The sequence below is a fragment of the Phyllobates terribilis genome, unplaced genomic scaffold, assembly GCF_046119375.1.
Source record: "Phyllobates terribilis strain yellow unplaced genomic scaffold, ASM4611937v1 Scaffold_7__3_contigs__length_470593459, whole genome shotgun sequence".
Taxonomy (NCBI): domain Eukaryota; kingdom Metazoa; phylum Chordata; class Amphibia; order Anura; family Dendrobatidae; genus Phyllobates; species Phyllobates terribilis.
In genome coordinates this window covers 256245137-256259411 of record NW_027362767.1, presented here as the reverse complement: position 1 = coordinate 256259411, position 14275 = coordinate 256245137, and the positions used below count along the sequence as shown (strand labels likewise).

The window sequence follows — 14275 nt, the reverse complement described above, 5'->3', positions numbered from 1 at the left end:
CCTCATGCTTCATCTTTGGATATTTCTAAGCTGGCTCCATGACAAAATTAAAATGACCGCATTTATGATGAAATGATTTATTTATTGTTATAAGGAGCGATACCTGGAGGAATCTCATTCACTATATATTAGAAGTTTTTCAAAGTTTAACATTAGTCACATCGTACACACCTATGTGAGTCTATCACTTTAACTTTTAGTTCTTGAAGCACCAAAGCACCTGGATCTCTACATTAAAACAGAAGTTATGAATTGTATCTGCATAGAACTATGAATGGAAAATGGAAGAGTACGGCGGTGCTAAGAAGGAGAAAAAACAGATCAAGGCAAACCATTAAAATGTAGAATTGATGAGTGAATGATAGCATGGCGGTCATGCCAAGGACTATAGTCAAGAGGACTATTTGTCAACTGTTCGGGGAGTACTGGAAGTCTTTCCAATAGCCTCATGGACACTCCAGAAGAAATGGCAAATAGACCTTCTCAGTTGTTCTAGAGATTGTGACATCATGGTTTATCTTAACAAGTATTTAAAAGTTGCCCATAAAGTGACAAGTCACCCTGCTTGAAGTCACCCTGCTTGAAGTCACCCTGCTTGTCATGCACATAGCCAATATGCTGAGCCTACGGCACCTTCTGAGATATACGGGGCATAGGGTTTAAGATTTGAGCATCTCCTCAGACCTCACTATTGCATATAGTTTTAGATGAAAAATGTTATGATGTATGATTCCTGGGATAAAAGACATATGATGGGTCATTGAATGAAATGGGTGGCTTCCTACTGATGTAAATCCCAGGTCCCTACACTCATTCCAATGGAGAAATGGCTGAATATATAGAAACCTTTCTAACAGGGAACCATGGCTTCAGTGGCATCCAGCCCATAGACTCTCCTGATGTAAACCTTATTACATGTCTGATCCATTTTCCTCTGACATCTATCAATCTCTATAATGGATATATACATAAATTGTACTTAGATTTACATTATAAATACATTTTTAAAAAAATAAAAAACATGCATCATTCTCAACATAACCATGATAATGAAATCACCCAAGGATTACACTGCTGACTGCATTTACACTGTGTATTCGGATATCACCATTCATTTTATGGTATTTTCCTCTAAATTTAGTGCAATATGGGAAGTACAGTTCTTTTACTATTTTTATACAGTATTTGCTGCATGGCCCTCTTGATCTCTTTGTTTCTCATACTGTATATGATGGGGTTAATGAAAGGTGTCAGCACCGTGTACAACAAAGATTTCACTGTTTTTCCATAGAAAGTGTCTTGCTCAACTGGGAACATATATATTGTAATTTGTGTCCCGTAGAAGATGAAGATGATGGTGAGATGAGCGCTACAGGTGGAGAACGCTTTCCACCGTCCTGCTATGGATGAAATCTTTAGGATGGAGATGACAATGCAGAAATAGGAGATGGTGACCACCACAAAAGGCATGAACATGAGGGTGATGGAAAATATTAAGTCTTCTGTCTCTACTATTGAAGTGTCCGAGGAGGCTATGACCAAGATGGGGGCAAAGTCACAGAAGTAATGTTCCATGATTTTGGAGCCACAAAACATTAATTGGAATAAAGATGCAATTTCAACAGGGAATAGGACAAAACAAATGGCCCACGGCCAGAAGGTGAGGTGCAGGCAAAGCTTATGGTTCATCAGAGCCGCATAGCGCAAAGGATGACAGATGGCCACATAGCGGTCAAAGGCCATTACCATAAGGATCAGGGACTGAGTAAAAGTGGAGCCGCAGAACACGTAATACTGGATGAAGCACCCTGTGATGGACATGTCACCTCCTCCCATCACTATAAGATACAACATGTTAGGCATGATATTGGTGGTAAACAAGAGGTCCGCCACAGAGAGATTTCGGAGGAACAGGTACATGGGCACTTGCAGATGTTGGCATGTGGATACCAATATGATAATGAAGACATTTCCAAGCAGAATCACAATATAAATCAAGAGAAAGAGAACGAAAAGTGAAATCTTAACGTTTTCTGTGTTTTTGAATCCAATAATAAAGAATTCTTTGACTCTGGACTCGTTACCTTTACACATCCTTATATAAGAACTAATCAACCTGTAATACAACATGTATAGAATATTTATGTATCAACAGTATGTAAGACTAGGGTCAATCATGGGACAACCAAGTCAGTCTAAAAGATGTTCATCAGTGGGACCGAACCTGTGACTAACCAGCTGTTAGAAGACTACAACCAACAGCGTGTCCTGATAACAAAAGGGCTTTTATATATTTTTAAGAATAGGCGCACCTTCAACATTTTTTTTATTCTTCCAATGTATCTGAAACTTAGCACCACTGAAATGGTCTAAAAAAGAAAAATTAATAAAATAAATATATATACAGTATTACATCTGCAAGAGTTAATTTATCTCCTCTCACTCAATCCAGCACTCATCCTCTGTTATAGGCTATAAAGTGAGTCTAAATCACACCCCGACTCAGTCCACACACCCCGGCTACACAATATGCTGCCACCAGTCATCAAAGACATGGGGTAATGAGTCCCCAAAACATGCTACTGTTTGGCAAACAAAAAGGCTTTAATAGAAAAAAAATACAGCGCTTACAAGAAAAGGTATAAAAAGATCAGATAAAAAAAATACACAAATATGCAAAACAGTTATAAAATAAAAAGGGAGAAATAATAGAAATACCTAAACATTTCTGACTAAAGTTGTCCTTCTGTTTCTTTGAGGGAAGGAGAAATTAATTATGGATCACATCCAACAACAGTTGACCCCACATGTGAGCACCTTTCTATTGTGTAACCCATTTTTTATATGCTTGTTCCTGGGCTCACATTTCCAGTAATTTATAATATTAAAATTGCTGGTTTGTGATTGGACTGTGGGCTAATTTAGGGGCAAGCACCTTGCATTTTAAATACTTTGTGTCCCCACTCCCCCCTCTTTATAGTAAATAGGAAATATCCAGCCTGGCTACAATGATTATCTGCCCACCTTTTGAAGCTTGGCTCACCAAGCTAAGGTGTCATCACCTATGTATTTTCAGTGAAAATTTCTGGACCATTCATGTGTAATTGCAATAATTTTCTGGGAGAAATACTTGAATTTCAAGGGTGCCAACACTTTCAGCCATGTCTGTAAATTAAATACCAATATTCTTACCTGTTTAGAATTTTGGCTTCTGTCAATTACAATTGTGCTTCCCTCTAGGAAAAAAAGTTTATTAAAAGTCTAATAATAATAATAATAATAATAATATTAATAATATAAAAAAAAACATAAATAATAATATTGAAGGAGGTAAAACCTGGAGTATTATAATGCATTGATTTATTAAAAATCATATGAGACACCATGAAATGGTCCCATACTAAAATAAACACCTTATTAGCACAATACTTAACCTGTAAACGGTGTCTTGGAATATAAGCATTGTGTTTCGATATCCTGAAGACCCTTTATTCAGACTTAGGACATTGTCAAGAACATTTTAGGACGACGTGTGCGGCCCCTTTAAGAGGCAGGGAGTGCGCAAGCACCCTAAGCACAGTGCCCGGGGATCTGCGCACTGTGCGCGCACCCTGGGCAGAGTCAGTGTGGAGGGACACACCGGTTGGGGGCTGCGGTGGTAAGATGGTCGGCGTCTGACGGCAGGAGGCAGAGACGCCGGCGCTACACAGGGCTTTCTTGGGTGATATAAATTATAGGTATTTGCCTTATTACACACCCAAATGTGTGCTCACATGAGTATAGCTTGTCCTTTGGCATCTAATCCTTTAGTCTCTTCCTTTACTCTCACAAAAGTATGAGAAGTAGGGAAGTGCAGGAGAGCACAGCCTGGCGTCTCCCTGTCAGCCGGCCTCTGAGCATTGTGATAATCCTATCATAGCATTTCTCCATGATCCAGATGTAAGCGAACAACCGAAGCACGGAGATTTCAGTGATACTTGCAGCACAATATTTTTCGTCCATAAATAAGCATATTAGAATCCATTGTGGAATTAATAATAATAATAATAATAATAATAATAATAATAATAATAATAATAATAATAATAAGTGCAGTGTTATAAATAGAAATGGAGATACTTTTTGTAAACAAAAACATTAAAAAAATCTCCAAAACCAGAGCATTCTATGTTTTAAAACTATCATTTTGGAAACACAACATAACTCTGTGTGTAAACTACATGTCTATTCTCTATGCATCTAAAAATTAATAAAAAAAATGTTTTTTTTTTTTTTCATAACTAGGTAAGAACTAATATTAAATGTAATAATTATAACAGTAGCAGAAATAGTAATAACAGTAATAATAGTAGTAGTATTTGTAGTAAAAGAAAAACCCCAGAAGTAGTAAAACAAAACACAATAGTAGTAATAGTTGCAATAATTTTTTTCTTGTGATGAAATCAATTTTTTAATGAACTTACCTTATTTTATTTCTAAAATTTGTCTGCATTCATGAAATTACTGATCATTTTTGCCATTTTTTGGTTCTGGTACAATGGACACAGGGAAATTATGATTTTCCTTCTATAAAGGATGTATCACAGCACAGTGAGAGCTTTCTGCCCAAATTTCTCCTGAAGTTTTGATCTTTTATACAACACTGCCCTCCCTGCTGACGTTCTGCACCATACCCCTCGTGTATAATTAGAAATCTGCAAAGTTAGGTAAAAAAATAAAACTGAATAAAAATGTTGATTGCTGTGGCCTGATGATAAATAATGTTACCCTGGGGATTGATGAATATGATGAATGTAATGGATCTGACCTGAAAGAAAAAATCCTCATCAGAATACTAATAATGGACTAGAATTGTGAGTGAATGTAATATCAGGAGTTGGAAAACCCAAATTGTATTATTATATCACCTGTACGGCAGTGGCTTCCTTGTCTCAGTCAATGAGGCAGTGACCCAAGAAAGTTCAACTTAAATGTCTTTATTCTCAAACTTACAAAATAAATCCAGAACTTTTATCCTCCGGTTCGCAGCCAGAGCGACATTGCCATGAGAGACTGCACCAAGCTGGACACGTGGCATGAACTAGCTCTCAACGCCTTGGAGGTCCTGGCCTGGACTCTGTAATTCTCCTCCCCAACCTTTTCCCGGACTTGATATGTCCCTTGTTACTTGGCCATGAGCTTACTCTCTGCTGTGGGTACTAAGACTAAAACCCAATCCCCTTATTTAAAGGACCTGACTGTGGCCTGTTGATTATACGCTCGGCTCTGCACTGCCTGGGCATCCAGAGGGTGTTCCTTTACTATAGGCATCACCACTGTGATCAGGTCCTGCATACTCGCCACGTGCTCCATTACGCTTTTATGGGGAGTAGGCACCTGTTCCCACGTCTCTTTGGCTACGTCCAGCAGGTCTCAGGGATGTCTACTGTATAAAAGCTTGAATGGAGAGAACCCTGTTGAATACTGTGGTACCTCGCGGACGGCAAACATTAAATAGAACAGTAACATATCCCAATACCTTCCATCTTTGCAGACCACTTTTTTGAGCATAGATTTTAAGGTTTTGTTTAACCTTTCCACTAGACCTTCTGTCTGTGGGTGGTACACCAGCGTGTGCAATTGTTTAATCTGGAGCAACATGTACAGTTCCTTTGTCGCCTTGGACATAAAAGGAGTCCCCTGATCCATAAGGATCTCCTTAGGAAACCCAAGTTGGCAGAACATGGCAAACAGCTCCCGGGCAATAAATTTAGCTGAAGTGTGACGAAGCAGAATCGCCTCTGGGTAATAAGTAGCGTAGTCTACTATCACTAATATGTGTTGGTGGCCACAAGCTGACCTTACAATGGGCCCTACCAGATCCATAGCAATCAGTTCAAAAGGTACCTCTATAATAGGCAGAGGAACCAATGGACTATGGAAACTTGCGGTGGGTGTGGTCAGCTGACACTCTGGGCAAGACTCACAAAACCTCTGCACCTCAGCATTAATCCCGGTCCAAAAGAACCGCTGCGGAATCCACTCTTGTGTCTTTTTTAACCCCTAGGTGACCTCCCAGCACTGGTTTGTGGGCCATCTCGAGCACAGCCCGGTGGTACAATTGGGGCACTACCAGCTGTTTCACTACTTCATCCCAGATTTTGTCAACCTGATATAGCAACTCCTGGTTGACCGCCATACGTGGAAAAACCACTTCTGCCCCCGGATTCTGAGCCACCCCATTTACCTCTATCACCCTTTCCCGTGTCCAGGTCAGAGTGGGATCCTGGAGCTGGGCTGTCCCAAAAGTTCCCCAGTATACTTCCAGCTCTGGGATCGACGGGGTCTCCTCGACTTCTCCTGCTATCACCTCTAGGGGAAACCTGTCAGATTCACATTATTTCACTATGAGGGTGACACCTTCGGCAGGTATCCCTAACTCGGGATCTTCGAATTCCGCGCCTGGATAGACCTTTACCCTAAGAGGGTTAATTTTACTCTCCCACAGGGACCAGAACAGGGGCAAGTCTCTTCCAAAAACAGTCCTGTAAGGAAGGGTCTTCAACACTCCCACCACATATTTAACCTTCCCGCACAGAGTGGAAAAGGTAACTGACTCGCCCCCTGGGCCGTGGGGCACTCGGAACCGGGCAATAGGGAGACAATGGGAGTAGTAGTGGCGACCCGGTCCCGTGGCTCAGGGTGGTCAGACCAGTGGCAGTCTTTTAGATGTTTTAGATAATGTCCGACTACGCCACCCGTGGATTGCAGTTATTAGGAACCGCCGCTGCAGGGCAGACCGCTGGGGCCGATGATGTATGCAGCTGGGATAGTGTGACTCCCCACGGGAAGAGTGCAGTGTAGTGGATGGTGGGAGAGATGGTGGTGAGAGTCCCCGTGCCGTTAGTGCTGGAGGAGCGAAAGAGCACACAGACAACGTACTGCAGTCCAATGTCTTTTACTCACAGTTCAGGTGCTCTGGGTCACTTCTGCGCAAGCAGTGACCACCCAAGCCGTGCAGTGTCCACCAGGTGAGGGGCTCGGTCAACCCCCAGGCAGTTCAGGAGCATGGCACAGGACCCCCTTCAATCCTTTCTCTGGCCTGCCTCACCAGTGACCCACTTTTGTCCAGCTGCCGCGGACTTGTGCGGGTAAACGTGGGCCCCGTTCTCCGCTGTCCTATATGGTGCCTTCCTAGCAGGTTTGATGAGGTGTCGCACCAATAAATCATCACGACGTCCGGTCTTTGGCTGAGGGTATATTTCTCCTCCACCAACTTGGGATCCGGCACCCTTAATCTGCCTGACCCTTCACCCTGTATTCTCGTGGGTTCTTAGGGTCCCTTCCACCTTCTTGTTCCTGAGCCGTTCTGTTTCTCTGTCTCTTCTTCTCCTTTTCTGTTCCTTCCTGTTCCTTTCTGTTCCTTTCTCGTGGAGCTGGGATGAGACTTAATCACAGCTCCCTTTCACCTCCTCTCTCTCTCTTCCACTCTCCTCCTCGGCCTCTCTCTAGGCCCACTCTGGAGTAGAGCTCCTACAGAGCCTCTACTCCCTGTCTTCTCCTCTCTCTGCACAGACTGACCCTTTTATACCTCCCTCTGACCATGAGCCCAGGTGACCAGCAACCAATGGGCTCCTTCCTACGCTCAGGAACCAACCCCTATCTGCCCCTACAGCACTGGGTATTCCACCCCCCCTCCCCACTCCAGTCAGGGACATAGTCAGTCGTGCCTGCACTTCTGTCTAGTGGGAGCACCGTTGAGCTGTCCCTCAGAAATGGGGTGTGTGTGCTGTATGCAGCTAACTGAACCCTGGTCCATGCTCCATCCTTACCTGGGAGTGGAATACCACACCTCTGGCAGAGGTGCAATACCCCTGTAGCGGCCGAACCCTCGGGGCGCTACATAACCTCTGCCTTCGGATACTCGCGGAGTTTGCCATGAATACAAATGACCCAGTAGGTTCTAACCTGGAGATCAGTGACCCATGGAATAGTGTCACTAGGCTCCCTGAGTCCAAGAGAGCCTCTGTCCGGTGTCTGTTGACGCACAGCTGGCACAGATGGGGTTTTCCCACTGGGGCAACGGCGTCCGCAGTGTAAACAGCCTGGGCATACATTGATACCCGGCGAGTAAACCCGCAGTCCATGGGTTCAGCAGTTAGGGGCAGTTGGCAGCTACATTTCCTGGCCCTTGGCACCGCCAGCACCTGATAGCGGTGGCACCTCTAGTCCACGAGACTGGTGTAGGGGAAACTGGTCTCCTGCCACCCTCAGTCCGGGGTACCCCCTCAGTATGGGCTCGGTTCTGACTGACCCCAGCAGAGGGTCGTGTCCCTTTCTCAGGCTGCTGGGCTTCCAGGGGCTGGTGTGAGAGCCGCAGTGAGACAGAGTACCATATGAAGTCCTGGGTGGCCGTTTAACGCTCTATCAGGCTAACCACCTGATTTATGTTGCCTGTGTCCCCTTGCCCCACCCAACGCTGTATGGCTGCTTGCTGGCAAAGTTCCCACAAGCCGGTCAACCACCAATCTCTCTACCATCTGGGATGGAGTCAAAGTCTCAGGCTGGAGCCATTTTTTTACCAGGTGCAATAAATCAAATGCCTGAGACCTACCAGATCGGGCCTCCACAAAGGTCCACTGATATACCCGTTGCACCCTTAACTTAACTAAAGTTTAAATTGGTTTCGTGGACATGGGTCACTCTCAAGACCCGGAGTGGAGGGAGAGATCCGTCCCACTACCAATCCTACAGATCTCTCCAAAAATAAAAGCCCATTTCAGATTTTCTTAAATCTGACTTGGTCAAATAGTTTGACCAAATCTACTCCCTCTTTTATCTTGCATTGTAACCACAAGCGTGGCTGTAATTACAATGCTCTTCAGCAGGTTCAGTATGCCTCTATGCGCATCCTGGGGGATACATAACGACCCTCATATATGATTCCCCTCACTGCCTCACACATCATTAATTTACTTAGAAATTATGATCAACTGTTTCATCAGATTTGCTGAAACAAGAAATAGACATCTTCACATATAATGGCTGTAATGACTCATGAAACATGGAGAACTTTTTGTAAGATCAATAAGAATATGAAGCTCTCTTCTGTAAGAGCAGGGAGACTATAGAGCTCTCTACTGTAAAAGCAGGGAAAGTAGAGCTCTTTACTGTAAGAGCATGGACATTATGGAGCAAACTACTGTAAGCGCAAGGAGACTTTAGAGCTCTCTACTGTAAAAGCAGGGAGACTATAGAACTCTTTACTGTAAGAGCAGGGAGATTATGGAGCTCTCTACTGTAAGAGCAGGGAGATTATGGAGCTCTCTACTGTAAAAGTAAGAAGACTATAGACCTATCAAGTGTAAGAAAAGAGAAATCATGGAACAATCTACTGTAAGAGTAGGTAGACTATAGACCTCTACTGAAAGTGCAGGGAGACTATAGAGCTCTCTACTATAAGGGCAGGAAAACTATGGAACTCTCTACTAATAGAGCAAGGAAATTATGGAGCTCTCTACTGAAAGAGCAGGGAGACTATAGAGCAGGAACAAAAACTGAAATTAGCTGGAATATAAGTTGGTATGCATGCCTCCCGTAGGCGCATGTTCACAACGGCCACCAAACAGACAAAGCCTAGGACAAAAACAAAATGAACAAATACCCTGCAGTAAATAAATAAACATTTATTTATTGCAGGGTATTTGCTCATTTTGTTTTTGTCCTAGGTTTTTGTAATACCAAGACTATGGTGCTCTCTTCTGAAAGATCAAAGAGACTATATAGCTCTCTACAGAAATACCAGGGTCATGCTACTGGATTCGAACCCTTGATTCTATCACCTTTTGGGTGCAGCTTTAAATACCTTCCCCTACTGGTGTTTCCTGCTGGAGATAGACTTTGTTGGATTCATTCACTTTGCTGTAGTTTGTGTTGGTTGCAGTAGTTTTGTGTGTGATTCCTTTACTCCTTAGGGAACTGCTACTCTAGCGATCCTAGGAGCTGCTAAGGTGCAGGGTAAGCCGCCGTCAAGTGGGGGCACCATTACGTTATCTTAGGGTGCCAAACTCCGCGGTCAGGTAGGGACAGACCAGGGAGACCAGGGTCAGAGAAGGGTTCTTCCTAGTCTGAACAGGGATCTGTCAGGTTCAGGTATTGTCTTCCTGGTTTGTACGTTACCTGTTGTGAATATGCTTTGGCAGTCATAACATTATCACCAGCCCACTCCATTTGTTGTGTATCGAGAAGTCATCATGGACGCCCCGACCACGGAATTGTGGACCTTGTCTTTGGAAGTGGCAGACATCAAGCAGCAACAGCAGTTTGCATTTTCCACCGCTGCGCAGGTTCTACTTCACCCTAATCAGTCATCTGAGCCTAAAGTAAAATTACTGGACTGTTTTGATGGGGACCAAAGTAAGTTTTCCATCTGTTTTGCTTCATGTAAATTGTATTTTCGTCTCTGTCCTACCTCGTCCTGGTAAGAGAGTCAATGCGTCGGTTTTGCTTTGTTGTTGCTTTGTGGAGATCCTCAGGCTTGGGCATTTTCTTTGCCTGAGGATTCTCCAGTGTTTTCCTCTGTTGACGCTTTTTTTCTGCTCTGGGACTCATTTATGATGACCCAGATAAAATTGCAGTTGCTGAATCAATGATCCGTAGGTTGGTTCAGGGAAATCGTAAAGTGGAGGACTACTGCTCTCAGTTCAGATGCTGGGCAATGGAGAACTCCTGGAATGACCCAGCTCTCTGCAGTCAATTCTGCCAGGGTCTCTCTTGTGATATGATGGTTAATAGTCCTTCTCCATTGTCCCTGGATGAGGCCATGTCTCTGGCGGTGCGCCTGGACCGACTTCTTAGGGATAAGGACACATTTGAGACTATTTCTGTGTTTACTCCCTCTCATCCTACTGAGGAAGGTGAACCCATGCAGATTGGGGCCTGCCGAGAGTCCAAGTAGGGAGATGTACGTGAGACACGTGCTTCTTTCTGCTTATACTGCGATAGAACTGGTCATGTTATGATTCAGTGTTTCAAATTCAACAATGAATTTCTTAATGGTAAAGAGGATATGAAAAAAAACATTAAGATCTAAGGACACTGATCCTAACAGTTTAAAGCTATCTCTCATGCATATGTAGCACCCTGAGGACTCGGCTGCTACAGGGGTATTGCACCTCACTCCAGAGGTGTGGTATTCCACTCCCGGGTAAGGATGGAGTGTGGGACTGAGCTCAGTAGGCTGCATGCACTACATACATCCCATTTCCGGGGGACAGAACTACGGTACTCCCACCAGTTAAATGTGCAGGTACGACAGCGTCTGTCCCTGGCTGGAGTGGGAGGGGGGGGTGGAACATCCCAGTAGTGTAGGGGCAGATAGGGGGAGTACTCTGGGTAAAGCTAGGAGCCCATTGGGTGCTGGTCACCTGGGCTCACACATAGAGGGAGTATATAAGGTGGGCACCATCTAGAGACAGGGTCTTTTTTAGTCAAGTTCAGCCTGAGGAGAAGCAGAGCAGAGGAGCTCAGCCAGGAGGGCTGACTGGGAGCTGTGGCTCCGGCTGGGCCCAGCTCCAGGGCCAAGCATGAAGAAAGAGGAGGAAGAAGGACCCAGAGAGGCAGAGCCAGAGGGAACCCTAAGATCCCAGAATCAGACCAAAAAGGGTGAAGGGTTGGCAGAAAAGGGCACCGGATCCCAAGCTGGCGGAGGCAAAAGTAACCCTTAGCCAGGAACCGGAGGTCGTGGGCAAGCTTTGCCACGACCCTCACCACATCCACCAGGAAGGTACACCAAGAGTAGGGTCAGGAAAGCCAGAGAAGGTTTTGCCATCAGAAGGCCCAAGGGAACCGGACAAAGGTGGATCCCTGGTGGGGACGGCCAGCAGAAAGAGAGAGAGAGAGGGGAGCTCAGGACCACGCTCCGAAACTGCCTGGGGGTTAGCCGAGCCCCGCACCTGGTGGACGCAGCACGGCTCGGGTGGTCACTCAAGGCCAGAGTGACTAAAGCAACATCAGTGAGTAAAAACCCTGAAACTGCATCCCACGTCTCTGTGCCTCCTTACCGCACCATCACAACCTCCATCATCTACTCCTGCTGCCCTGAGGCCATACCCCTCCCGTTGGGGGTTATACCATCCCTGCTGCACCCATACCACCGGCCTCAGCGGACTGTTTTGCAGCGGCGGCCTTGTGACCGCAAATCAACGGGTGGCGTAGTCGACACACATTCTAACATCTACTGCTAATAGACTCGCCGCTTAGTTTGACTCCCTGGGCACGGACCGGGTCACCGCCACGAGACTACTACCCCCATCTGATCCGGCTCCGGGTAAGCCCCCGTGCGCGCGATGCCGCACGACACAGAAGGCCCAGGGGTGCGTCAACTTTGGCGTAGTCGGCAGGATCACGTGCCCGCAACCACCGGGTACTGCGTGCCTGAAGAAAAGTTTATCTGTACCGTAAAAAGAAGTCTCCCGCCAATTCCGGAGGGTCCCCGCCATCGGACGTCGTCCGGAGTCGTTTCCCGCCGGTTGCCCGCCATCTGCAGTCTTTTCCCGCCATCCACAGAGTTTCCCGCCATTGAGAAGCGGTTCCCGCCATCTGAGACGATTTCCCGCCCTGGCAGAGCGGACGCCATTATGGGCGTGCCAGAGGGTGGCAAGAGGCCACCTCCCATCGTGGGCCAGGACCAAGAATGGCGCCAAAAACGAAGACCGCCCCCACCAGCAGAGACTGCAATGATTGAGATGTCCGTCAGCGTGGGGGGTCTGCCCCTGGAACTGACAATCACCAAGTTGCCCCAGGACCGCCCTCAAAGTAGGCGGATCAAGAACAAAAGAGAGAGGATGGGTGCAGCCTGGAGGAGTCTGGAGAAGCCGTACCCGGAGATGGAGGGAGAGTCAGGCAGCACCGATCCTGTGGTCAGGAGCCTGTTGCAAGCTACCACCCCACAAGACCTGGTGGAGATGCTGGCACAGCTCCCCCGAGACCGGGAGCGTGCACAGACCGCGCTGGAGGGCCTCGCACGGAGGATGGCCCAGGTGCAGCAAGAAACGCTGACTGCGTGGAGCAGGGAGATGGCCCAGCAGGCTGGAACCCGCCCGCGGAGCACGCCACCCGAGACGAGGAGTCTGACCGCCTCTGAGGATGGTGCGGGAGGAATGAAGGCCGGAGACGACGCCGTGGAAGGAGCTGAAGAGACGGAGGCAGGTAAAGGGGACGTCACTACCCCAAGCCTAGAAACCGCGAGCCTGCCCCAGCTCCCCGTCGCAGAGCCCGAAATTTCCCCTACCGTGCCCGTTGCTGCACCGCCACCGCTCCAGACTAGGCCTCAAGCAGGAGCCGCGACCACGCCCCCTGTGACGTCACGCGCCTCAACTCCGAGCGCGACCAAGCAGGAGACGCCACCGGCCTGGTCGCAGGGCCGAGTACCCCCGGGCGCCGCCGTCCCCGCTGTGCCCTTTACCTTCAGGGTGCCCCCAGCCTGGTCGCAAGGCCTGGTGAACCCGGGCGCCGCTGCCACCACCGCGCCCTCAACCCACAAAGTCCTACCCCTGGGTGAAGACTTGTTCGCCCAACATACTTGCCCGGATGGGCAGCCCTTTGATTGGCCACCGGAGTACTACCATCCCCGACTCCGGAAGTAAAGTCCCCTGGATGAGCCCCTGATTCCGGCTCCGGCGCCTGTCAAGATCGTCCCGCTCCCGCTGGAGGAGGCCCAATTTGAATGGGACCCCACCGGGGAAAACCTCATCGGCTTTACCCAAGAGACCCGGGCGGCCGCAGCCCAGCGAGCAGAGTGCTGCCGGCAACAGCTGGAGGTCTTCGACCGGGAGCGGCGAGAGAGGCGGGTCCGCGAGGAGCGGCTGCAAGTGCAGAGTGCAGAACAGAAGAGCCGGACCCGACGGAACCCCCGTGCAGCCCACGGTCCCCGTGCCACCGGGACTGTAATCAAATTCCAACTGCAGCACGGATGGGGCTTCATCCGGGATCACCGCACCCCCGGCGACGTCTTCGTGACCCGCAGAGATGTTGAGTCCCACCTGCCGGATGACACAGAGGACGAGATCTGTACCTGGGTGATGAGGTCACTTTCACCCGGCATCAATGTGCCAAAGGTCCATATGCTCTCCATGTACACCGACTGACCGAGAGAGAGCTACAGTGCGAGGAGGAACAAGAGAACCCGGACGGGTTTGAAGGTCACCCGTGAGAAGGAGCAGGAGGATGCCGTTACTGAAGTACGGTAAAGTGGAACTGTACATAGTTACCCGTAAGGGTACAAGAACTGTTACAA

The 14275-nt window shown here is 47.4% G+C and overlaps 1 protein-coding gene across 1 annotated transcript; it reads right to left on the bottom strand.

Annotated features, from left to right (window-relative positions):
* Positions 1-1137: 1137 nt before the first annotated feature.
* Positions 1138-2094, bottom strand: LOC141155483 (olfactory receptor 13F1-like). The gene has a single exon (XM_073642349.1). The coding sequence runs from the start codon at positions 2092-2094 to the stop codon at positions 1138-1140; it is 957 nt and encodes a 318-aa protein (XP_073498450.1).
* Positions 2095-14275: the final 12181 nt, after the last annotated feature.